The following is a 27,216-nucleotide window of genomic DNA, read 5'->3' on the forward strand; positions in this document are numbered from 1 at the left end:
GGAGAAAGATGAGGCTTTCTACTCCCGTAAAGATTTACACCCTCGGAAACCCTGTACAGGGTCGCTATGGGTCGGAACCGACTCTATGGCACATAACAACAACAACAACATAGCTTGTGGACTTCCTATATCAAAATCTGGGAAGAATCCAGCACCTTCTGGATTCCCTGCCCTCATGGTCAAGCATTAGTCAATAAGAGATTACATTGAAAATGCTGCCTTGGTTATGTTGTAAAAGTCTATCTCAACTGATATGGACCTGTAGAGGGTTTCTGAGGAGCAGCTGGTGGGTTATGAACTAGTTCAGTGCTTATTTTACAGTACCACACCAGAACTTCTAGATTATAGAAGACCTTAATTCCAAGTCCCATCTCCAGTCACCAGAAGCCCTGCATGCATCACTCCAGTGCCTCCTGGTCTCACTCATTTCTCTTTCCAGGACTATTGTGGCCCTAAGTTCTGCATGGGCTCTAGCCAGCTTCACAGAAGAGCATCTCGCTTCAGGCCTATGCACTGTGTGCTTCTCATCTCCTGCCCCAGAGCTTCAAATGTGACACTGGAACATGGGACTCTACCAGACATCACGGGAACCTAATAGGCCTACACATACAAAGCCATGGTACCTCAAGGTCAGTTTGAACCATGAGGTCGGCGGTTCAAATGCACCAGCCACTCCTCAGAAACCCTATACAGTGTCGTCATGAGTAGGAGCCAACTCAACGGCACACAAGAACAACAACAAATACCTTCTGAGTAGCCTCTAATCAGTGAACATTGTTGGATAAATTCTTCCCCTATCTTCCTTATAGCCTGTCCTGTGATTGAGCTTACGGTTTCTCAGAAGACGGTCAAGCAATTTGTCACACTTCATGACAGTCAGCTTGATAACACATTTTCATATTGGCATTCCTTCCTTTCCTTCCCACTCTTGGATTTTGTGCCGATGTGGCACTGTAAGATAAGTACTGAACTTCAAAACTATCAGCTGTTCCTCAGAAACCCTATATAGGGTTACTATGAGTCAGAACTGACTCAATGGCACATAACAAAAACTAAGTTAATAGTACATAGGGCTCTGCTGTCTGGAGAATACAGCTAAACATACCCCGCCACCTCAAAAAGAAATTTGTGGTTTAAGTACTGCAAGGGAGATTCCAAAGTCCATTAAAATGCAAGCTGCGATTTCTGCTTTCTTTTCCTTAATTAAAAGACCTTAGAGAAAGCAGAACAAAATCAAAACTTTATTATCACTGCCTCTTCAGCCACCACTTCTCCTAACCTATTATAACTACCAATCTCCAGAATAAATAGGCTCAAAAAGAGTTTATATATTAGTGTCCATGAACCATTTGAGTTGGGCAGTGAGGAAAGTCAGGAGAAAGAATGAAAGTATATGTCAACCTACTGTTCCTTCCTTTTTTCCAGATGTTCAAAGTTCCAGAGGTGGGATTCTGAACATTGCTCTTTCCATCATTACTCAGGATCAGGCTCCAGGATACACTGAGGAGACTGAGGAGTCACGAAAGGCTTCATGGAAAAAGCAACATTAAACTGAGATGTAATAAATATGAGTTAGCCACTGGTGGTAGTTGGGGGCTGGAAGATGGGGACATAGGAAATACTGAGAGCAGACAGAATAAAATATGAGGGTCCTGAGACAGTAAGGCACTTGGAATGTTTAGAAAAATACAGGGACTGAGACCGGTGTTCACTGAGAAACAAGATAAGACTATTGGAATTGAGGTTGTACAAGTAGGTAGCAGGTGGGAGGCCAGATAACACAGGGTTTCATAATATTGGCAGTATTACAAATTATATTTTTGTAATGATAACATGAATCATTCAGAATATAGTAAGTTCTTTAATTTTTTATGAGATGAGAAGAAGCAATTTTAGGTTACAATTTCGTAACAACGAGTAGGCCAGTAAAGTTTATGAAATGAAAATTATATAAGGCTTACTAAATCTGTAATAAGACATCACTACTATATTTTCCCCCAGTTCTGAAATCACTGTTTTTTTTAGGATTGGACTGATTCACTAGATTGATACTACAGACACTACTGAAGAAATTCTGTATTGCTATATCCAATTCTGATAATATTGCCAGAGCAAATCTATCCAATTTTGATGAACTACACTCCATTTCAATTCATTGCCATGTGTGAATGCACACCACATATAACTAATTCCAGAGCAGAGACTTGAAGGAGAACAGAAAAGATGCACTTCATCGTTTTTTCTTGTTAACGGGTCTAATTTCATCTCTCTCTAGTTAGCCATATCAGTTTAGACTATCAAAACTTTACATGAATCTTAGCATAGTGTCATTATACATCGGCCTCACGATGTTTCCCTGGGAGTTTGCAACTGGTGTGTGAATACTCCCATCTTACACCTTCAAAATTAATTTTACTCAACTATTAAGTGCTTTTGTTAACCTAAAAAAAAAAAAGCATAAAAGGTTCCTAAAGGATGCAGCGAGTTATTAAAGAAATTATGAATCAGCAATAATGTGTCTATTTTTAAAACCAAATATCTCATAAGGCACAAAAATAAAAATAGAATATTATAAATAAAACTGGAAGGTAATCCAATCCTCCCACTACCTAGTGATACTAGTTCTTTTCATTTCTCTCAACTGAGAGAAGATACTGAAAACTGTGCTAATTTTAAGATTTTCAGAAACAATGAAAGCTACCAAAAAGTTAGGAATTAAGAAGAAAGCTGATTTTCTGTTTTTGTTTTGTTTTGTTTTACATCTGGGAGTAGACTGGGAAAGAGAAATGTGAAATACAAACAGTATTAACAGGTGGGCAGGGCTTGATGGCGGCTAGGGTGGAGGTGCAGTGAAGTTCGTTGCCAGCCATACCACAGAATACCAGGCAAAGCAGATCCAGGGCAGAGCTCCAAAACTCGGAACCACAGAGATAGGAATATTTTTTTAAGTTTGAAGGCTTATAGATTGTGGAACTTGAAGGTGAAGTGAGAAATCGCATACTTTTGAATCTGCCAGACTCGGAGACCTGGAGCCGACATCTTGGGTGAGACCAAACGACAAGACCAAGTAAGGGAACCTTGGAGGAAAGGTGGACAATACAGTGTGTCAGTTTTGCTTTGTTCTGATTCTTTTTTTTTCTTTTTTTTTTTTTTTTGGTATCTGGTCATTGGCATACCCACTGTTTACCTACCTCCATTCTGGTGACTAGAGGGGGAGCCTGAGTGAGTGGACACCCCCCACCCTCACCACTGGTGGGTTCTTCTGCCATACAAGTGCTCAAATACTCAGCCCAAGAGTAGGCCCTGAATGTTTTTTTGTTTGTTTGTTTGATTTTTAATATGGGAAAGGGCGGTAGGGAGGGAAAGAGAGTGTAAAATCAAAACAGGCCAAAAATTAAATTAAAGCCTGAGGTATAGCATAACAACCAATTTTTTTTTTTTTCTTCTCTCCCTTTTCTGTGATTAGAGACTGCAGTATTCAGTCTAGTTTTTGTTGTTGCTGTGTTTTGGGTTTTTTTTTTTGGGGGGGGGAGTGGTTCTCTTGTTTTTTTTCACTAGTGTGGTTTTGCTGTTATATGCTCCCCCTTCTACCTTTGGAGGACTCTTTCTGTCCATATATTAAATAAGAAGAGTAAGCAACTGCTGCCACATAGCCAAGCTATAATCACACTCTATGAAACACCAAAACCCAGGCAAGAACCAATACCTACGGCCATATACCAGGGAAACAGACAACACCTGTGAAAGTTACTCTGAGTTAAGCAATAAGAAGAGTGAAAAGGGAAGCCCACATCCTGATCACATCTTCCTGGAAGCAATCAGAAAGCATAAAAAATTACCAAAACACATACTCAATTATTAAGGCCACAGATAAACACAAACAGCATTAACAGATATGGTCACATTACAAACATACTACTGTGTTGTTGTTAGGTGCCATCAAGTCAGTAACAACTCATAGCGACTTTATGCACAACATAACGAAGCACTGCATGCACCAACCTCACTATCATTGCTACATTTGAGTCCATCGTTTCTGCCACTGTGACAATCCATCACACTGGTGGTCTTCCTCTTCTTCTCAGATCCTCCATTTTACCAAACATGATATCATTCTCCAGGGACTGGTCCCTCCTGACAATATGTCTGAGGTATGAGAGATGAAGTCTGGCTATCCTGGTTTCCAAAGAGTATTCTGGCTGTAATTCTTTCACCACAAACTGGTTTGCTCTTTTGGATGTCAATAGTACTTTTAATTTTCTCCTCCAACACCATTGCTCAAATGCATCAATTCTTCTACAGTCTTCACTGTCCAATTATTCACTGTCCAACATTGCATGCATATGAGGTTATTGAAAATACCATAGCTTGGTAAGCGGCTTTCTGGCTGTCTCCACTGTAGATCTGATGGAAGGATTTAGCTTAACATCAGAGGCTGTAATCCTTCTTCTGTGAGATAGAACCCTTGACCAGAAAACACCATCCTGTTACATGCTTGTTACACAGTCGGCATCGCAGCCCATGATGACATTTACATTGTTTCCGTCCCGCATCAAGCACCAAGATAATAGAGACGTTTCTTTATCACTCATACATTACAATTTTTCCTCTCTATTAATTCAACATGTTTTCACTGCCTATGGGAGAAAGGACTAATTCAAAGGCAGAATTCTATTAATTTTGGAAATCTATGGGGAAAGGAAGAATTGATGGATAACTTGGGGAAATTGGCCAGAGCTGTGTTCACAGTTATCCTTACACATTTATCTCACAGTGGCTGAAATGGGATGTTTTTATAGGCCCTCTTAGATGGACGCAATTTGTCTCAGTTATCTAGTGCTGCTATAATGGAAGTACCACCAGTGTCTAGCTTTCACAAACAGAAATGTATTTTCTCACAGTTTAGGAGGCTAGACGTCCAAATTAGGGCACCAGCGCTAGGGTAAGGCTCTCCCTCTGTGAAGGCTCTGTAGAAGGTCTTGTATCCTTTCAACATCTGTGGATCTGGCATCCCTTAGAGAGTTTTATGTGTCCTGGCATCACTCTGCCCCTGACTCTAGGAGGGTCTCAATGCATGAGCCTTGGGACCAAAGGATGTACTTGGCTCCTGGCACTTCTTTCTTGGGGATACTAAGGTCCCTCTGACCTCTGCTCACTTATTTAACCTATTTTACAACACAAAGAAGTTGATTCAACAACCTGATCCAGTAGACTATCCTGTCTCATTAAACCTCAGAGAGGTTAGGATTTACAACACAGAGTAATTATATTTGATCACAAAGTGAAGGGTGATTATATACTGAGAAACTTGATCTAGCTAGTCCGACACATATTTTGGGAGGATACAGTTAAACCCATAACAGGATCCTCTGAGCTCCTAAGATTTTAATTTAATGACAGCAGCAACAACAACAAAACACAGTTCAAAATTGATTTTTTTTCCTCAAAAATCAAGGATGTGAGCAAAAGCTTAAGGACACTGGATGGGCAGAGGCAGCACTTTGAAAGTTAGATTCAGCGGCCCAAGGTACCTGAGACCAAAACAGAGCAAGGGGATGAAACTTTGAGTAACATACATGATGGGACAATAAAATGTAGCATTCAACTAAAATAGCTCTGTCGGAACCAGAGCTGACCCTATGGCAGATAACAACAATAACATAAGCATCAGAAGGGGTACTTGGGTGAGACCAAAGGTTAAGCACTCAAATACTCTCCAAAAGAAAAGGGTGGTTCAAGTTCACCCAGAGGCATCTTGAAGGAAAAAGAAAAAAAAACACACGAATGATCTACTTCTGAAAATCAGTCATTAAAACCCTATGGAGTATAGCTTTACTTTGACATATGAGGGGCTGCCATTAGTCATCATGTATTCAACAACAACTGTTTGTGTGTGTGTGTGTTTATGTGCCATCTTAAAGGTAATAATTTTCAGTCAAAAGCATGTAACAACCCAAGTGTCTGTCAACAAGAGAATGGATAAACAAATCATGTTAAACATCTACAAAGAAACATTACTACCCTGCAAGAGAAAGCAACAAAGCAACAGCATTGACACAGATGAACGTCAAAAGCATGGGGTCCAAGAGTCCAGGTACTGAAAGAGTAGAAACTGTAGGAGTCTCACTGTATTGGATTTTTTTAGGAAAGGCACAGCTCATTCAGATGGTAGAAAGAAGATCAATGCTTGTTCTTGTCTAGGTGTTGTGGTAGGAAATTACTACAAACTTTAAAAGAAAAAAGGCAAACATGCTGCTGGTCAAACAATTTGGACTCATGGTGACCCCGTTTTGGAGTAGAACTGTTGCATAGGGTTTTCTTGCTTACAATCTTTTGCAAAGCAGTTCAAAACCACTCAGAGATTCTATGCAAGACCCACCCAGAGACCTCTAACTACAAAGTAATCACAATAAAATTACTTAAAAACAAAGCAAAACAAAAAACCCATGGCTTGAGTAAAGTGCACCTTAGTTCTCAAACTGACATCTTTGCTCTTAAACACTTTAAAAATGCAATACGTCATTTCATTTCTTGACTGCTGCTTCCACGAGTGTTGATGGCTCATCCAAGCAAAATGAAATCTTTGATAACTTCAGTCTTTTCTTCATTTATCATGATGTTTATTATTGGTCCAGTGGTGAGGATTTTTGTTTTCTTTTTGTGGAGGTGCAATGCATTGTGAAGGCTGTGGTCTTTTATCTTTATCAGTAAGTATTTTAAGTCCTCTTCACTTTCAGCAAGCAAGGTTGTATCATCTGCATATTGCAGACTGTTAATGAGTCTTCCTTCTAGCGTTCTGGTAGCGTCGTGGTGGTGGTGGCTGTGTGCCGTAGAGTCGGTTCTGACTCATAGCAACCCTGGACAGGGTTTCCGAGGCTGTAAATCTTTACAGGAGCAGATAGCCTCATCTTTCTCCTGCAGAACAGCTGATAGTTTCATACTACTGGCCTTGTGATTTGCAGCCCGATTCGTAACCACTACGCTACCAGTGCTCCTTCTGGTAGCGTAGTGGTTATGAATTGGGCTGCTAACCTCAGGGTAGGCAGTTCGAAACTACCAGCTATTCCACAGGAGAAAGATAAGGCTTTCTGCTCCTGTAAAGATTTACAGCCTCGGAAACCCTGTCCAGGGTCGCTACAAGTAGGAATTGACTCCATGGCACATAACCACCAACCACCACCACCTAGCCTGATGTCATGTTTTATATCATATAATCCAGCTTCTCAGATTATGTTCTCAGCATACATACTGAATAAATATGATGAAAGAATACAACCCTGGCACACACCTTTCCTAATTTTAAACCATTCAGTGTTCCCTTGTTCTATTTCAACAATAGCCTCGTGCGCTATACAAGTTCCTCATGAATACAGTTAAGTGTTCTGGAATATTCATACTTCACAATTATGTCCTTAGCTTGTCATGATCCACACAATCGAAAGCCTTTGCAAAGTCAATAAAACACAAGTAAACATCTTTCTAGTATTCTCTGCTCTCAGCCAAGATCCAGCTGACATCAGTAGTGATATTCCTCATTCCATGTCCTCTTCTGAATCTGGTATGAACTTCTGGAAGTTCTCTGTCAATGTATGTTTGCAGCCATTTCTGAATTATCTTTAGCAAAATTTTGCTTACATGGGATATTAATGATATTATCCAATGATTTCTCCATACCGTTGAGTCACCTGTCTTTGGAATGGGCACAAATATGGATTTCTTCCAGTCAATTGGCCAGGTAGTTACCTTCCAAACTTCTTGTCATAGATGAGTGAGGGCCTCCAGTGCTAGTACATATACTACAAATCTACATGCACCTCTCAAGGCCAACCCTCTGATATAACTCAAAAGAGAAAAAGGAATATTTTGTTGTTGTAGTTGCTAATCATACACATAAAGATGTTTGACCTGTTTAACACATATAGATACATCTGGACAATGCTACTTGCTACCATCCATTGAAACAAATTTAAAATTAACAATCAAACAGGCATGAGTTACTAACATACACTGAGTTGTTCAATAGTTAAACATGGCATTCTTCAATGGCATAACTTCCTGTAGCCAATGGATAATATGGTTTACAACACACAAATAAGACTCAGAGAAGCTGCCTATTTATTCTTCAGTTCAAGAATGGCAAAGAAAAAGGATTTTATTACACTATATAAGAAGCTATGAACAACATGGGGAGGCAGACAGACTTTGTTTTTTTCTGGGTTTTTTTGTTTTGTTTTGTTTTGTTTTAATGTTTTATTGTGCATTATGTGATAGTTTACATGGGAGAACATTAGTTTTACATTCATTCTATCGTATATCATTTCATTCCCATGGTTACAATCCCCTGCATACCTCATCAACCAAGCAAAGGGTATACACTACAAGCCTAAACCCCAGTCGTCAGCACACAGCCCCTCTCCCTCTCTGGATCTAAAGTCCCCAGCTGCTCCATCACTCCACGTCATCATCTCTGCCTCCATCTCAGGCATCGCTGCATTTCTGAGTAGGGTCCCGCTCTCTGCTCTTCCCCGTCGATGGTCCTAGGGACCTCTGCTCCTAGACTGAAAAGTTAATCACTCCCCTCCTTGCTATAAAACGTCTACCTTTACATGTCCAACCCTCATAAGCAGTCCTGATAACAATTGTTCACTATTGTATCACAAGAGACCCATCTGCATTTCATTTCATCAGCCCCGCCTAGACAGATTGGATACTACTCAGTGGAGATTCTACCTTCCTTCAGGCCCTCTGGATCTAGGTTCCCTCTTGAAAGCTTGTAAGCCAGTCACTTCTTGCCTTTGTAGGTCCCCACCCCCCATTTTGGGTAGCCAATGTCCAAGTTGCCCATCCCTGTCTACTCTGTGTATAGAGGAGGTAGGAATGATTCTTGCTGTAAGGATTTGTTTTCTCTTTTGAGCTACTGCATCCATAGGTGTAGGTCAAGTTCATCAAACTGTATCAGATTACTTTTTTTTTTTCTCTTCTATCTCCTTCTGGTTGAGCTCTGATCATGCAGTCATTGAAGCCAGGTCAAGTGGGTATTATCTGCAAGTGTGGGTGTTCTTGTGCATATGTTCTCTCTTCTTATCAGCTGGACACTTCACTTTCCACTCTAGTCCTCTGTGGCTTGCCACACTGCTGGCCAACCAGGTCTCTACCAGGGTTCACAAGAATCTATTGAACATTGTAGGGGTTAGCTTGCCACTTCATTGCTGTTTTCCCTCACTTCCCCTTATCCTTGATGAGCGTGGTCACCAATCAGATATGTATTCCTACTGAGTCTTAGTCTTGGAAGGGGGTTTCCACTGAGGGGACCCGACCACTTGCCTTGATGTCTCCTGGGCAAGCAACTTGCTTGTTCTTGTAGTAACAGTTGGTCTGCCTCTATTGTTTTGTATTTTTCCTGTAGGTCTTTCTTTCATGAAGTATCTTCTGTTCTTCTAGCCACTCCAGACTGGTCTGCTCGTCCTTTCAAATAGAAATTTCCCATCTCTGAAGATATGGCTGTGGTTCAAGCTTCCACCTATAGTCTTCTGTAATTCAGAGGCTCCACAGGAAGCCTCCTTCACTGGGCATGTTGTAGCCCCATTTTAGGTATTCCAATCCGTTACAGGCAGAAGACAGACTTATAGGCTTTCTATGGTGATATTTCTGACTATTCCTTTCTCTCCCCCTCCAGTATCTATTTTATAATAAAATGCAAGGAAAGCCAAGATTCAAAACAGACTTTGTTTTGATAAACCAGAATAAGAGAACCCTTCAAAGAACATAGATCTCATCTCTGAGCTATTTTCAGGGGAAATAGTACATAAAGCCAGAGTAAACCAAGACAAAAACTTTTAAGCTTCCTTCAATCCCTAATTATGTAAAGAATACCACCCTGTCTTCATATTCTCAGTATAATGATGTTCTAAATAGAACCCAAGAAAGTATCAATAAAAAGTCATTCTTGTAGCATTGTAACTATGGACTACATCCTATAACCTTTTCCAAAGGTAATCAGAGGAATTCTAACATCAGATGAACATCCAGGGATCCATAAGACAATGACCAGAAGAAACTACAAATCAGAAGCTTTAGGAGTCATATCCATTGGACCAGAACTTAACCATCCATAACAACTTCAGCACTATCCCTCTCTTTCTGAGAAGGAACCAACATGGTGACTTCAGGAATAACTAGAGTTCTATTTCATTCTTTACACACTTGGATTACCTTTAAGAAATCTTTACCCATTGCTTGTAGTTCTTACTGGAGTCATAAATAATAAAATAAAAAGGTTGTTTTCCCAGGCTGATTTTCCAGACAACTCTGTTTCTAAGCCCATATACATAACCACTCCTAAACTTAAAGAACGCTTCATACCCAAAGACAGAATATGGTAAAGTGAGCACAAACTTACAATTCTACAACAAGAGAAAAGAGGTAAATAAATTCTACCTATTTAGACATTTATAAGGACTGTGTCATCCTCAATAAAATACTTGACATATCAATTTTTAATACTCTCTCTCCACAGGCCTTAAGAATTTCTTACTTTACTGTTGTTGTTGTTGTTAAGTGCTGTCAAGTCAGTTCCACCTCACAGTGACCCTGCATAGGGTTTCCAAGGAGCAACTGGAGGGTATGAACCACCGACATCAAGGTTCAAACTGACCTTGCAACCTAGTGCTTATCCTACAGCACCACACCAGGACTCCAAATATCTGCTCTCTTTCACAGTTTTGTGATCATTAATCAATCACCCTCAGAATAATTATGAATTTATTAGTTTTACCAGTGTCTTTTAATATACTTCCTAGCTTATTAGTTAAGTATATTGAAAGACACTCTTGTGAAACTAATAAATTCACAAGCATTTTGAGGGTGATTAGTGACCACAAAACTGTGAAAGAGATATGTACCACTAAGAGTTATTTTACAAAGATTAGTGAAAACCCTCAATACGATCACAAAAACACTATTATATTAGTGAAATGAAGTACCACAATGTGTGCAGCTATCATTGAATACTCGGTATTTCAGTGGAAAACCTTTCTACTCAATTTCTAGACCTATAATTTGACTACACCGTAATATGAAGTTGAGTATTATATTATTTCAAAAATTAAAACGGAGCAAAAGTAGTAGTATATGTGCTTTAAAAAAAGATTACACTCACGCTTAGATGCTAGTTCCCCAAAATGCACATGGATGTTATTCTAAATTCCAGTAACTTCTCAAAACAACTGGCCACATGCAGGCTTCATAATGTACTAAGATTTTTGTATAATACATTTTCTACAAACTGGCTAGAATTTTATTGCCATAATAACATGGATCAATCACTATTATCATTTTAACTTGAAACATTCTCAAATTTTCTATATCCAAAACTATTATAAACTTAATTTTTTAATTACTAAATTTACCTCAATAGACTCAAATATAAAATTTTCTTGATGATCAAGGCTAATAATTTATGTAACTTCCAAAATTGTCATTTTTCTAGACTCCTCCCAACAATAAAAAAATACATACGTATATGAAAAAAACGCAGATAAATCTGTCAGTCCTAACATAGAATTTTTAAATGAATACACTGACTTAGACTACATTAGTATGCTATGGCGCTGTGGGTTAATGCATCAGACTGCAAAGTCGTTTGAACTGCAAGGTCAGTGGTTCAAGCTTACTGGCTGCTCCTTGGAAACCCTATACAGTGTCGCTATGGGTCTGAATCGACTCAATGGCACTCAATAACAACAACAACAACATTATATGCTTGTTTAAACAATAAAGAAAAGGAATAATCCTGAAATCAGACCAACTCTTAGTCTGTCTTAGTCTGTCTTAGACTAAGAACAGAGTCTAGGAACAAATGTTCTTCTTAGCCTAAGAACACCTATAAAACTGACCTCAGCTTGTTAATGTAGCACCTAAACCTTAGTAGCTAGAAATCATTCTTTAAAGATGTGTTTCTTTATTGCTAATTATTGATTGTTAATTAAGCAATTTTATGTCGCACTGTGTTTTTTGTAATAGAGAGCCCAACAGAATAAATTAACATGATAAAATGTAGAAATGTCAAAATGATGCCAATTAGCCTAATGGTGGAAGGTATTTTGCAAGATTTAAAAAAATAATTTATAAGTTGGGGTTTTAAGATTTCATTATTCTTTGAGGCTAATGCCTTCATCATTCACTGTATTTCTTGAAAAACTTTAATATCAGCTTGTCAACACACAAAAACAGTACTCTTTTAAGGCTTTCCAAGATTTCCAGTATCTCATCTTTATAAGAAAGTCTATTTAATCAAAGCCAATTTGCAAACATCAAATTTAAGATTAAAGCATCAGGAAAACTAGAAGAAAGCAATTAAAGTTCACGTCAAGTATTTACATTGGCATAGACTGAGCTGAACTACTTACAAAAAGACAGACACCAAGGGCTCCATTTTGCCATCATTCGTGCACTACATGAGTTTTCATATTACTTTAATCAAGAGAAAGACATAATGAGTCTATCATTTAAAGCACAGAAATTCATTATTCCTTCTTTGGGAAAGTTTAACATCCATGCTCATGTCACATATGTGTAAACTAAGTATGCATTCCACAAAAGAACAAAAAACAAAAATAGACTTAGAATGACTAGCTTTTTTTAAGTTTATGTTTTCATAAAACAGAAAAACAGCTAAGCAGGTGCTTGCAATATAAGATTTCTAAGATCTTACAGCTTCTTTCAAAATACTAGGGAGAATCTTCATCATCTTTGAAAGAATTATTCAGAACCAAACATCTAAACCCCAAACATAAGCAACTAAAATAAAAACATGAAAATGTCTAATTAACTTTTAATGAGAACAGAACAAAAGAATAAGAGGTTTTCAACTACTGTGAAGATTTAAGGGCTCAGAAGCCTTATATATACTCACTGTGAGCTGGCACCTAACAACAACAACATAATATGCATTGGGAATCCAAAAAATACATTTCAGTAGACTTTTGTATTCTAGACTTCTAGAAAATAAAAATTCCAGTAAGAAAAAAAAATTATCCAACTTTTTAACTCCTATTTTAATAAGAAATTCATTTTCATAAACCAATTTCATTGAAAACTATTTTACTAGTAAAAGTACCAGTTTTTCTAATTCTTCATTTTTTTAACATAGAATTTCCTTGTTTTTAAACCTGTATATCCAGTAGCTTTGTAGGAAAATGAAATGTCAAGAGCCGTAAATATTAAAAATTTAATCAAAGAACTAACTCCTTCCTAGGAGCTCTGGTAGTGTAGTGGTTACGAATCAGGCTGCGAACCTTAAGGTCAGCGGTTCGAAACTACCAGCCGCTCCGCAGGAGAAAGATGAGGCTTTCTACTCCCGTAAAGATTTACACCCTCGGAAACCCTGTACAGGGTCGCTATGGGTCGGAACCGACTCAACAGCACTTAACAACAACAACAAGTGGTGGTAGCAAAGAGACTGTGGTTCAAAAGCAATGTTCACAGGTTCACTGTAAGCATTTTAAGACAAATTCGATTAGAGAAAATTATTTTTACTCTTTGTAGTACAGAGTATATTGTAAACTTTCTACTCAAATATTCTCATATATCCACACACTTAATATAAAAAGACAATGATGATGATCTAACATCATTGATCACTTACTATATACCAAGCACTGTATGAAATGCAGTACATTTACACGTGTTATTTCTCACAGCAGCCTACATGGAGGACTAAAGGCAACACAGCTAATCAGTAACAAAGCTGGGATTCAAGTCCAGAGGGTGCAGACTCTGACTTCTGAATCATGACATTACACTGTGTATAACGTATTAATGGTACCTGACACAAAGCCTGACATCAGGTACATACTACATAAAAAGCAAAACTATTGCCATAATATCCATCTTTTCTGTACTTACTCTGTGATAATTCTGGAATCCCTTTCAGATTCATCATCTTTGGAATTGAAGGGCCATACACATCAACGTCTAACAAACCAACCGCCTTTGACTGTAAAAAAGCAGAATTTACTTTTTGGAGATTATTCCCACACTTTGCCAAAGAGAAAACATATAGCAACTGTACATCTGACCACAGAAGAGAAAATGTGAAAGACATTGCAAAATCACAACCTAAACTTTCAAAGCAAAGTGAGATAGAGGAGAATAAACTACTTCGGTAAAATACCTTTTGTTGGATTAACTAATTTCTTCTAGATAATTCATAGAGAAATCCAACCCATATACTTTACTTATTGCAGTTCAGATCTCCGATACAGGATCAAAAAGACTAAAACCTCTTTGATCTGAACATAATTTTTATAACAAATTACATATACACATTGTTAAAAATAATGATTTAGAATGAAAAACAAAACCCAAGACAGTTGGAGCATTAACTTTTACAAAGTCCATCTAATGCACCAAGGAATACAAACTGAAAATTGATCATGGGAAAAGACATAATATAAAGTAAGTAAGAATTTCTAATAGAGAAAATGATGCAATGACATTTGACGGAAATGACAGAAGTCACAAGGGTACTGGCAAACAATACATAGCCAACCTAATACATGCAAGTCACTGTTAAACTCCCAAGGTAATCTGGAAAATTCATAATTAAACAATAATTAAATATGTGCCTTTCGGTAATTCTCTGGCCAATGCTTAAAACACATCATCATATCCTAGATAAACCTCTTCCTGTTGATGTTGTTAAATGCTGTCAAGTCTGCTACAATTCAGAGACCCTATATAGGGCTTACAAGAAGTAACTGGTAGGTTTGAACTGCCAATTTTGTGGCTAGCAGTGCAGTGCTTATCCAACAGCATCACATCAGGAGTCCAGCTTAAACTGAAACCATCCCTCATCTTCCATATAATCTACGTGTTTCCGGACAAAACACTTCTTTATAAAGCTCTTTTTTAACCAAAAGAAATTAGTATAAAATTACTTCATGTTAATTTTTTTCTCAAGTGAGGGGGCCAAAACCCTTTAGTGTGTCTATTTATTAAAGATCTACTAAAGCTGAGACTATCATCCTAGAATTTCACCTCTTTGCCATGTCTTATCTTGCGACACCTATAAAGAATAAACACTATCACAAAACGACAGCAACTAACAAAAAAAAAAGTATTTCATTTTTCCTTATTCTCTTATTTATATCAGTATTGGTTTTATGATAACTATAAGGGGTCACATGCCAGATTTCAAAGTAATCTTCTAACAATACCTATCTGAAGTACAATCACTAAAAGAGAAAACCTCTCTTAGAAGACCATGCTGCCTAAAAGTAAGCACCATGGTTAAAGACAAAACTGAGTTAGCTAGCTGGACCACAGAGATCTGTTCTAATATTTCCTGTGGCAGTTCTGGATTTTCAGGAAACCCTCTACAGGGTCGCTATGGGTCAGAACCAACTCAACAGCATTTAACAACAACTGCTTCTTAAAGAATTGAATTAATAAAAGAACAAATATGCAAAATACCATTATTATAAAAGTTTAGGAAAAGATACCCATACTAAAAGGAAAAAAAAAAAAAAAAAAAAACCACACCTCTTTGTTGGTTAGCAGAGGTGGGAGGGAGCAGATAGCAGAACACAGGTTAGGGAATAGTCACGTCATAGCTCGGGTATTGGGGAGGGTAATATACAAGGAAAGGAAGAGCAATGCACAAGAAGGGAAAGGGGGATGGAAGAACAAGGTCCATAGGGGAACATTTAGGCAGGTTTGCATGGACTAAATAGGACAGAAGTAAACAGTGATGCTTGCTGATGACCGTATTGGTCTACATGTGAGTGGAAGTGGGGAAAAGGCATCAATGAAGATATGGGCTGAGTTCCACCATGTTTCATAGACTCCTGTCAACCTTGAGATGAGAGAGAGAAGTGGAAGGGCTGCTTGGTTCGAAGTCTGGGGATACTTAAGAACCCCTGAGTCCATGGGTAATGATCTAGTCATGGAGGGCTAGAGCTGAGAGTGAAGCATCCAGCTGATATGAAGTGAGGAGAGACGCACAAGAACGCAGATATTCGTTGAAGTACTAGCTTCTATGGCCTGATGATCAGAACTTGACTAGATAAAGAAATCTGATAAAGGAAGCAAGTGTAAATTAATACAATTTAATGAACTTGACCTATACTTATGGATGTGGTAGCTCAAAACACCAACTGAGAGGTAAGGAGTCTTCACATCAAGGATCAAGCCTATCCCCTCTGTACATAGGGGTAGGCAACTTAGCCATTGGCTACCTAAAATGGGGCTGGGGTAGAGCAATAAAGGCACAAAGTGGCTGGTTTACAAGTTTTCAAGAGAGAGCTAAGTTTCAGAGTGTTCAGGGAAAGGTAGAAATCTCCACTGAATTGTTTTCATCTTGTCTAGATGGGTGTGGTAAAAGGAGATGGGGCTAAGATTCTTTTAATTTAATAGTGAGTAACTGATTGTTATTATATAAAGAAAACAAAAATCCTCACCACTGGACCAATAAACAACATTCTTATCAATGGAGAAAAGATTGAAGCTGTCAAGGACTTCATTCTTCTTGGATCAACTATCAACACTCATGAAAGCAGCAGTCAAGAAATCAGACAACATATTGTATAAGACCTTTTTGAAGTGTTGAAGAGCAAAGACGTCAGCTTGAGGACTAAGGTGCGCCTGACCCAAGCCATGGTATTTTCAATAACCTCATATGCATGCAAAAGCTTGACAGTGAATAAGGAAGACCATAGAAGAATTGATGCTTTTGAGTTATGGTGTTGAAAGTGCCATGGGCTGCCTAAAGAACCAATAGATCCATGTTAGAAGAAGTGCCGCCAGAGTGCTCCTTGGAGGCTAAGATAGCCAAACTTCGTCTCTCATACTTCAGACATATTGTCAGGAGGGACCAGTCGCTGGAAAAGGATATCACATTTGGTAAGGTGGAGGGTCAGAGAAAAAGAGGAAGACCTCCTAGTTAGATGGATTGGCCAAGAGGCAGCATTGATGGACTCAAGCATGGCAACGGTAGTGAGGCTGGCCCAGGATCAGGCAGTGTTTCGTTCTGTTGTGCATAAGGTCGCTATGAGTCGGTACTGACTCGATGGCACCTAACAACAACAATTGTTGTTATGACTAATTGCAATTGTCACAACTGTAAAGGTATAAAATGTATAACAAAAAAGGTGGGGAGTAGTTAATCTTACATTCCAGGAACAGAGGACCTTAGGACTATCAAGAAAGAAGAACATGAGCTTAACATGGGACCTTAACCAGAGAAGCAGCAACACCAAAGAAGGAGGCACAGGCAAGGAAAATTGAGAAGCTGAGGACTCTAGATTCATGGAAAAAGAAAGGTTGCATTTTGGTGGCCAGGTGGCTGGTTTCCAGAATGTGCCCTTTGAGAAGCTGAGGACTCTAGACTCATGGAAAAAGAAAGGTTGCGTGCTGGTGGCCAGGAGGCTGGCTTCCAGAATGTGCCCTTTGATTGATTAAAATGATTATATATTCCTGTGGGGATTTGTGTATATTAACAAAACAAAAAAACAGAGTAACAGAATAGCATCAAATACTGTTAACGATGGTGCATGGAAGGAATTGTAAACATTGCAATGAAAAAAATAATACGATAGGTTGAGCGCAAAACTGATGTTCTCCCATGTAAACTATCACTCAATTCACAATAAAATTTTAAAAAAAAGAAGAAGAATGGACTAACAATAGCTGATAATCCTGTATATTAGGTTCTCTTCTTACTCTCCTAAATTCAGTTTCAAGGTTTGCATAACCTTGAAAGAAAGATAAAATGTAAGGAACCAATGGTGAAATAATGTTGGTAAATGCAAGAAACTGATCAGTTATAGCGTTTTAAGGTGCTCAAGAGATGGAAATACAAAACTGTACTACCCTGATACAAGAGTTTATTAACTCTAGATCAGTATAATGAATTCTCTCTAGTTTTAAGAAAGTAAAATGATATAAAGATAGGGAATTAAAACAATACAGGAATAAAAGAATTCAAAATGGTGGAAGGAAAGGGAAGCAGAGGAAAGGAAGATATGGAAGGTATTAAAATGAAAGGAAAGAAAGAAGGAAGGAAAAAGGGAGGGAAGAGCAGAAGAAAAAAAAAAAAAAAAAAGGAAGATGAGGAAGGCAAATTAATCAGCAAAGTTATATTTAAAGCCAGAATAAACTAGGCCTCTACAGCCAGCTTCGTAGACAAACCACATCTATAAGAATTTACCATCCTAATTCACTCAAGACAAATGCCTAGACTTCCCCAGTTATTTCCCCACTGCTTGAATTCCTTCACGGTACCACCAGGCACTCTGCTAAGCATTTTATTTTCATTTCTCATTTACTCCTCATAACAGCACTGCAAATTGGTATTATCCCTAGTTATGGACGAGAAAACTAGAAATTAATACTCAAAATTGCTTTACTTTTAAGTAATTTTTTTAATGAAGCAGAATGAAAAATTAAATTAAAAAATTCTAAACCACACAAACCTACACCAGAACTTTAACAAAACACTTACATGTAGAGCAGGGATCAGTATACTTTTTCTTAAGGAGTCAAATACTATTAAAATTTAAGACCTTATAGACACAGGATTTCTATGATATAGGCCTCAACTCTGCCACTACAGCACAAAAGCAGCCAGGGTAATGGTGGTGGAGTGTCACTGAGTCAGTTCCAACTCATACCCCGTACAGTGCTTTTGAAGCTATAAATCTTTACGGGAACAGAAAGCCTCATCTTTCTCCCTTAAAGAAACTGGTAGATTTGAACTTCTGACCTTGTAGTTAGCAGCTGAGCTCATAATCCACTACACTATGGTCCTTAAAGCAGACATAGACAATATAATTGAATTTTCATGGCTGGGGTCCAACAAAACTTTATTTACAAAAACAGAGTTGCCAGATTTGGGCCATGGGCCATCGTCTGTCACATCTGAATTAGAGAATAAACTTCTTCAGGGCCAAATTACTCAGTCACCACAGAACACATTTTTGGTACAAAGACGAGCAAAGTGTCTTTACTTTAGTAAAGATTTACTTCCATATCCTTAGTTGGCTAATGGTTAAAAATAATGAAAAGAACACTTTTCAGATCGTCTCCACAGAATAGTTAGCACGTCTCGCATATGTTTTATATATCATGAATAATAAAATCCGTATCCATTAACAGAAACACCAAAGTCTACATTAATTAATATTGGCAGAACTTCTAGACCAGTCAAATTACCATAGCTACAAAAATTAGCTTAAGCAGATTTTCAGGTCTAAAATTAAATAATGCTACAAAGGTGTCAAATAAACTTCATTTTTTTTTTCATAATTTACTCTATTACTTTTAAGTACACTCACTTTACATGTATAAATAGTCTTTCAATTTAAACTTCAAGATAGTTTTTATTTCAGACAAATAAATGAGCAGGTAGAAGGCTATAAATACATGCAGGCAGCTGGGTGTCTAATGAGGCAAGTTTTATGACTCCTTTCCACCTCAATCCTCCTAAAATAATTATACTTAGTCAAGAAAGCTTCAATTAGATTTTTTTTTAATCTTTAATTTCAACTAGGCTTAAACAAATAATCACTATACAAGCCTCACAAAATACACAACAGATAAGAAAAATGATTGAGAAAAAAATAACTGTAAGCTTATTATTGTACAGTATGATTGTTGCATTTAATGTCACCATAAACTTACCCTAATAAGTTGGTTCCTAACATTATTCTCTTTCTGACTTCCCTACAGTACTCACAGCTTAGCAGATGACATAAAACAAAACAGATTAAAACCCTAAGATAGCATTTATATTTTTGGATTTGTTCCTTTATACTTTATAACGCACTGTGAAATATGTAGAAGGTGGCAGAATCATTCAGAGTGATTATACTGTCTCATTACTACTGCATGAAAGCTACAATTTTAAAGTCTACAAGTCCTATTTGTGTGTGGGTTGGATTTCAAAGGCACCAATAACAGTTCTGATACTGCTTTGTTCTTCCAACAGAATTTTTACTAAAGATTGTAAAGCTTCATGACATGCTCCTTTTATCCATTTTGGCTGCTAATAGAACCCATCAAAACAACATCTTAGAGCTGTCCTACTCAATTATTTGTAAGTAAACATCCATTTCAGACCTACCTAACGGCTGTCCCTTCCGTAAGAGTATCCTGTTAAGATTCTTATGAATCACTGCACATTACATTCAATTTAATCTGGAACCAGCAAATGGTATTTATTCAAATCAGAGTTCATTTGAGCCTTTCTTTCTGCTCTTTCTGCCTACCTTTAAGTCAAACTCTCATCCATAAGAATTTCAATCTCTTGAGTAGAGGAAAAAAAGGTTTTAAATTCTATTAGCTGAATTAAATAAGAATCTGATTATTAGGATACATTTATGGTGACAAAAGAGCTAATCCTAGACAAATCAGTAAGAGAACCATTTCCCATTATTTATTACATGGTTGTTTAAATCTTCCAGTTTCGTCAGAAAAGACAAGAAATAGGAGCATAGAGAAGAAGTTCACCTGGCTGGATAGGTAACCTATCACAACCTAAGATAACCTCATGAAAAGTATAGACGAATCCCACAGGACAAAGTAATTGTGTGCAAAAACACTGAAAAGTAGAAATGGAAGAGAAATAATATATTTAAAATTAAAGTCTCCATTATAGAGCAGAAATAAGCCTAAAAGATCATGTTAGTCTTCTGCCATTTTTTAGTGCTGAAGCAATTAAAGTCCAGAGAATATGATACAGCTGGGCTTAGGACCCAAATCTCTCTCCAACAAACCAGAAAGCCTAAATACTAGAGATCACAGCCCTTTATTTCGCTCATCTTGACTGCTGATGTGTGCCATCAATTCCAACTCACAAGCATCCTATAGGACAAAACAGAACTGCCCCAACGGATTTTTAAGACTATAATCTTTACAAAAGAAGACTGTCACATCTTTCTCCCCAGGTAGTGGCTGGTGATTCACACCTCTAACCTTTCTTTTAGCAGCTGAGTACCTAACCTCTGATCCAACATGGATTCTTCATCTCCTACTACTCTCCCCATTTCCATTCTGCTCAAGATACACCAACTCCTTGTAGTTTCTAAAATACACCTGGCATACATACCCCTGCTCTATGACTTTCCCATTGCTGTTCATTTGGCCTACAATCTTGCTCCTCCAGGTACCCACCTAGTTATCTTCTTTACTATATTCAGGTCTTGACACAAACATCACCACATAGAGAGACTTTTACTGGCCAACCTATCTAAAATTGCAGCCCCGTCACCACCACACTAAACATCCCTGTCCCTTTATGTTTTTCCTTCTTCTTAGCACTTACCAATATTTAACATATAATGTTATTATTGTTGTTCTGTGCTGTTGAGTCAGTTCCAACTCATAGTGACCCTATGCACAACAGAAGGAAACACTGCCTGGTTGTGTACATCCTCACAATTGTTGTTACGCTTGAGCCCAATGCTGCTGCCACTGAGGGGGTCTTCTTCATCACTGACTCTCCACTTTACCAAGCATAATGTCCTTCTCCAGGGACTGGTACCTTGTGAAAAAAATGTCTAAAATATGAGAGACACCATCCTGGCTTCTAAGGAGCATTCTTTCTGTATTATTTCCAACATAGATCTGCTTGTTCTTCTAGCAGTCCATTGTACTTCCAATATTCTTCTCTAACACCATAACTCTACTACTTGTCTGTCAGTTTGTTATACTGTGGTGGCTTGTGAGTTGCTGTGACTCTGAAAGCTATGCCACAGGTATTTTAAATACCAGCAGGGTCACCCATGGAGGACAGGTTTCAGATGAACTTCCAAACAAACACAGACTAGGAAAAAGGAGTGACGAACTACTTCCAAATATTTAGTAACTGAAAACTTTATGAATAGCAGAGAAACACTGTCAGATATAGCACCAGAAAATGAGATCATCAGGTTGGAAGGCACTCACAATGCGACTGGGGAAGAGCTGCCTCCTCAAATTGACCATGATAATGCGAATGGAGCAAAGCCCACGGGAGAAAAGCCCACAGGACCTTCATTTACTGATGGGGCACAACTCAAAATGAAGAGAAACAGATGTAAACATCCATTAATAATCGGAACATGACATGTATGAAGTGTGGATCTAGGAAACTTAGAAATAGTCAAAAATGAAATAGAACGCATAAACATCAATATCTTAGGCATTAGTGAGCTGAAATGGACTGGTATTGACCATTTTGAATCTGACAACATGGTTTACCATGCCAGGAATGACGAATTGAAAAGGAATGGTGTTGCATTCATCATCAAAAAGAACAGCCCAACCAAAGCTGGAGCCCGGGAGACCACACACTGGTGGTGCCTGTCAACAGGGACACAAAAATCATCACAACAAAGGTTATGGGAACAGTAAAATGGTTCAATGTAAGGAACAGATGTGGTTTCATCAAGAGGAATGACACCAAGAAAGATGTATGTGCACACCAGATGGCCATAAAAAAGAAAAACCCCAGGAAGTATCTTTGCAGTGTACATGGAGAGACTGTGGCGCTTGATTTGAAGGAGACCAGGGTGTGGAGGAAGCAAATGTTGCAGGCCCTGGTGCAATTCCAGTGCAAGGCAGTAATATGCAGCCGACTGTAACCATTATAGACATTACCCAGGTTGTAGGGGACCTCCACGCAATCATCAGCAAAATTACCAGAATAGGGCACTCCCTATTCTGAGAGTACTCCCGAAGGCCAACCCCAACAGCGCAGGTCCTACCACAGGTGACAGTTCCCACCTTACTACCTGCAGAGACCCTATGGGTGTAGACCACAGTTATTTCTACCCTTCTCTGTAGGGAGAAGTGATGGAGGGTGCTGACAACCAGGATGTAGGAGAACAAGGGAGACCAGTGAGAAAGAATATGTATTGGTGTTACAGACCACAATTTCAGATTTCCCAGGGGCCCTCTTCTCTAAAGACAGCCTAGGGAGGCCGGAAGTGAAGGGAATAAGGAAGATGAAGATCAGACCCACAGTCAGCAATCACCGCAGCGTAGGTATCGCCACATCTTCAACTATAACGCAGACACCAAGAAATTCCTAAACCACAAGTTGGCAAAGAGACAAAAGCAGCTGATCCACAGCTGAGAATTAGTCCGCTCTCAGGCCGAGCAGGAGTAAGTGCTGGCTTACCATCTCCAGCATTATCTTTAGACATTCAACAAGAATAAATGAATATGAAATTCCAGCAACAAGAAATGAACAAAAGATTGGAGTTGAAGACCTTAAGTACTTGTGTTTTGCCCACTGATCAGATAACTAGAGCTATCTGCAATATCTATGCAATGTGAAGTTTTTATTATTTTTACCTAAAGATGTCTCTTTTTGGTAATGACAAACATGTTTCTAAAAAGCCTGGTTTTTCTCAACACATCTTTAAAGTTTTTAAATTGTTTCAAATCTGGTCAAATTGGAAATTTTAAGCAGCTCATTTAAAATTTGCAATAAAAATTTACAGTTTGATTTAAAAAAAAAAAAAGAAGAAGAAGAAGAACATATCAAGATCTGTCATGAGGTACAATGCTGTCTGTGATAGGATAATATCCAAGTACCAAAAGGTAAGACCAGTTTATACCACTATTACTTAAGTGTACGCACTAATCACTAAAGACAGTGAGGATGAAATAGAAGAATTCTACCAACTTCTTCAATCTAAAGTTGATCAAACATGCAATCAAGATATATTGATAGCAAGGCAGAGAGGGTAGAGATGCAGTGAAGATCTTCATCAGCAATAACACAGAAAACCAGGCAAAGTGGGTTCAGGGGAGAGGTCCAAAACTCTGAACCACATATGTAGGAATATTTTTAAAGTTTGAAGGCTTATTGCTAGTGGAACTTGTAGCAGAAGCAAGAAAACTCAGAGTTTTGAATCTGCCAGGCTCAGTGGCCTGGGGCAGAAAACTTGGGTGAGACCAAAAGGCAAGACTAAACGGGGAGCAGGCAAACCCGCCATGGACTAACGCCTGTGGGAACCTCAGAGACACAGGTGGACAGTATTCTTTGTTTGGTTTTGTTTTTTTCTGATTTTTTTGGTATCTGTTCATTGGGCTCTCACTGTCTACGCACCTCCATTCTGGTGACTAGAAGGGGGAGCATGAGCAAGTAGCCACCCTCCCACCCCCATCACTGGAGGGTTCTACCATGCATGTGCAAAGATCCTCTCAGCGGTCAAAATTCCAGTCCACACTTAAAACCAACCAATAGCGCAAAACAGCCACAGCCAGCCCTGAACTGTTAATTAATAGGGAAAAGGCCAGAATAGGAGGTGTGGAGTGGAAAAGTCTACAAACAAAACAGACCAAATTTTAAATCATGAGGTACAGCATAACAACCAACAGCAGCATCTTTAAATTTATCAGGCGGCCTTGAAGGCAAGAAGCTAAAAGAGGATATTAAAATCATACTCATCTTAGGCTACAGATTTTTTTTTCCTCCTTTCTTTCTATTCTCTCTTTCCTGTGATTATAGACTACAATATCTAATCGTGTTTTTTGGGGGTTTTTTTTTTGTTGTTTTTTTTTGCTGTTGCTGTTTTGCTTTTTGGGGAGTGACCCCTTACCTTTAGTGGGCTCTTTCACTCCCTATATTACCCAGGAATAGACAGAAATTGCTGCCATATACTGAAGTTACAATCACACCCTATAAAACCCAGCAATCCAGGCAAGAATCAATACCAACTGCCATACACCAGGGAGGCAGACAACACCTGTGAAAGTTACTCTGAGTTAAGCAATAAAAAAAATGAAACGGGAAAACCACCTCCTGAAAACATGTACCTGGAGGCAATCAGAAAGAATAAAAAATACCAAAACACACAATTAAGTATTAATTAAGGTCACAGCTAACCACTGATAATGTACAAGAAGCAAAAACAGATGACCATATCAGCACATGCCCAGACACAAGATAAAAATGTCTGAGACAAATAACCTAGAGGTAGACCTGGACTCCATTCTGGAAGGAGGGCAGTCCAGGGAAATGCCTGGGAAGATATTCAGAAAAATGATTATGAAATGTTTCAAAACACTTTACAATGGAGTTGAGAAAAATAAGGAAGAAGTCAGGAAAGCACTACAGGAACAATCAAATAAGATAGATACAGCATTGGAAACAATTCAAAATCTACAGAAAGAGGTCCAAATGATTAATAAAAGAATATCAGAAATAGACAATACACTGAAAGGGCAAAGGAGCAGAATTGAAGAGATGGAAGCCAGAACTAGTGAACAGGAAGATAAATCTCTCAATAATATTAAGACAGAAGAGCAAACACATAAGAGGATTTAAAAATCTAAAGAAGGTCTAACATTCATGTTGGACAACATGAAGAAGAATAACTTAAGAATTATTGCCATTCCAGAACAAGAAGAATCACACAAGTCCACAGAGGAGATAGTCGAAGAGCTTCTAGAAGAAATTTCACTAACATCCTGAAAAGCGAAAAGATAAGCATTCAAGAAGCTCAACAAATCCCAGGAAGGTTAGACCTCAAAAGAAAGTCACGAAGACATATCATACTCAAGCTCTCCAAAATCAAAGCTGACAATACTGAAAGCAACTAGGGAAAACAGAAGTGTTACATACAGAGGCAAGCAAGTCAGGTTAAGCTCGGATCTCTCAACAGACACCATGCAGGCAAGAAGGCAATGGGGAGACATATATAAAACCCTGAAAGAAAAAAACTGCCAACCAAGTATCCTTTATCCAGCAAAGCTATCAATAAAACATGAAGGAGTAATCAAAACATTCACGAATAAACAAAAACTAAGGGATTTTTCCAAAGCCAACCGTGTGCTAGAAAACATCATAAAGGGAGTTTGGGGGACTGAGAACCAACAAGAACAGACACAACCAGAGATTGACAAACGTGGCAGCACTCCTCGAACTCAATTGACAAATGGAAGTGTCAAGAACAAACAAAACTATAAGAAAAAACTCAGCGGATCTGGGAGGTCAGTCTATGATCAAAACAATTACAATGTGAAAGAAGGTAAATACATAGGTATAGAGATGCTGAGTGTGAAAAGGTCAGGTAGATTACAGGATAAAATAGACCAAACTAAATGGAAGGAAAAGTTAATGGGATATAAGGTAACCTGAAAGAAAATGAACACTTCACAATATACCAAGAAAATGAAAATCTAAGAACAATATGGAAATATTAAAACTATGAAGAAATTCACAAGAAAGAACACAAAAACATGAACTCAGCACAAAAAGACAAGTAGCAGCACCACAAACAAAAAACATAATGGCAGCAATTAATCCATGCCTATCGATAATTACACTGAATGTAAACAGATTCAATGTACCAGTTAAGAGACAGAGGGTGGTGGAATGGATAAGAACACAAGATCCTTCAATATGCTGTTTGAAAGAGACATATCTTTCAAATAGAGATGAAAACAGATTAAAAGTCAAAGGTTGGGAAAAAAATACACCAAGCATATGCAATAAAAAACAAAGAGGAATGGCAACACTAATCTCTGATAAAATAAACTTTAAGGCAAAAACCAACACAATAGATAAAGAAAGACATTATCTAATGATTATAGGGACGATTGAACAATATGACATAACCATAATAAATATCTATGCTCCCAATGAAAGAGCTCCAAAATATATAAAGCAAACTCTAATAGACTTAAAGAAATAGACGAATCTACAATAATAGTGGGTGATTTTAATATACAGCTTTCAATAATCGATAGAACAACCAGAAAGAAACTTGACAAAGACACAGAAGAATTAAACAACACAATCAACCAACTGGACTCCATACACATGTACAGAGCATTCAACCCAATAACAGCACAATACATATTCATTTCCAGTGTACATGGAACATTCTAGAGAATAGACCAGATGTTAAGCCACAAAACAAACCTCCATAAATTTACAAATACCAAAATACTACAAAGTATCTTCTCAGACCATAATGCTATCAAATTAGAAATCAACACTAGGAAGACCAAGGAAATAAAGTCAAATACATGGAAACTGAATAACACCCTGCTGAAAAGCGACTGGGTAGTAGAAGAAACAAAATGTGAATTCACAAAGTTCCTAGAAACAAATGAGAATGAAAACACAACATACCAAAATCTTTGGGACACAGTGAAAGCAGTGCTGAGAAGGCAATTTATTGCAATAAATGCACACATCCAAAAAGAAGAAAGAACCAA

At 38.1% G+C, this 27,216-nt stretch overlaps 1 protein-coding gene and 1 pseudogene across 1 annotated transcript in view; one reads left to right on the forward strand and one right to left on the reverse strand.

Annotated features, from left to right (window-relative positions):
• Nucleotides 1–27,216, reverse strand: part of NUBPL (nucleotide binding protein-like) — a 340,480-nt gene that overhangs the window by 238,605 nt on the left and 74,659 nt on the right. Inside the window, exon 4 of the mRNA XM_006835362.1 lies at nucleotides 13,906–13,996. Within this exon, the coding sequence (XP_006835425.1) occupies nucleotides 13,906–13,996 (91 nt within the window). The remainder of the gene's footprint in view (nucleotides 1–13,905; nucleotides 13,997–27,216) is intronic.
• Nucleotides 21,013–23,199, forward strand: LOC102842802 (annotated as a pseudogene).

The sequence above is a fragment of the Chrysochloris asiatica genome, unplaced genomic scaffold (assembly GCF_000296735.1).
Source record: "Chrysochloris asiatica unplaced genomic scaffold, ChrAsi1.0 scaffold00017, whole genome shotgun sequence".
In the NCBI taxonomy this organism is placed as follows: domain Eukaryota; kingdom Metazoa; phylum Chordata; class Mammalia; order Afrosoricida; family Chrysochloridae; genus Chrysochloris; species Chrysochloris asiatica.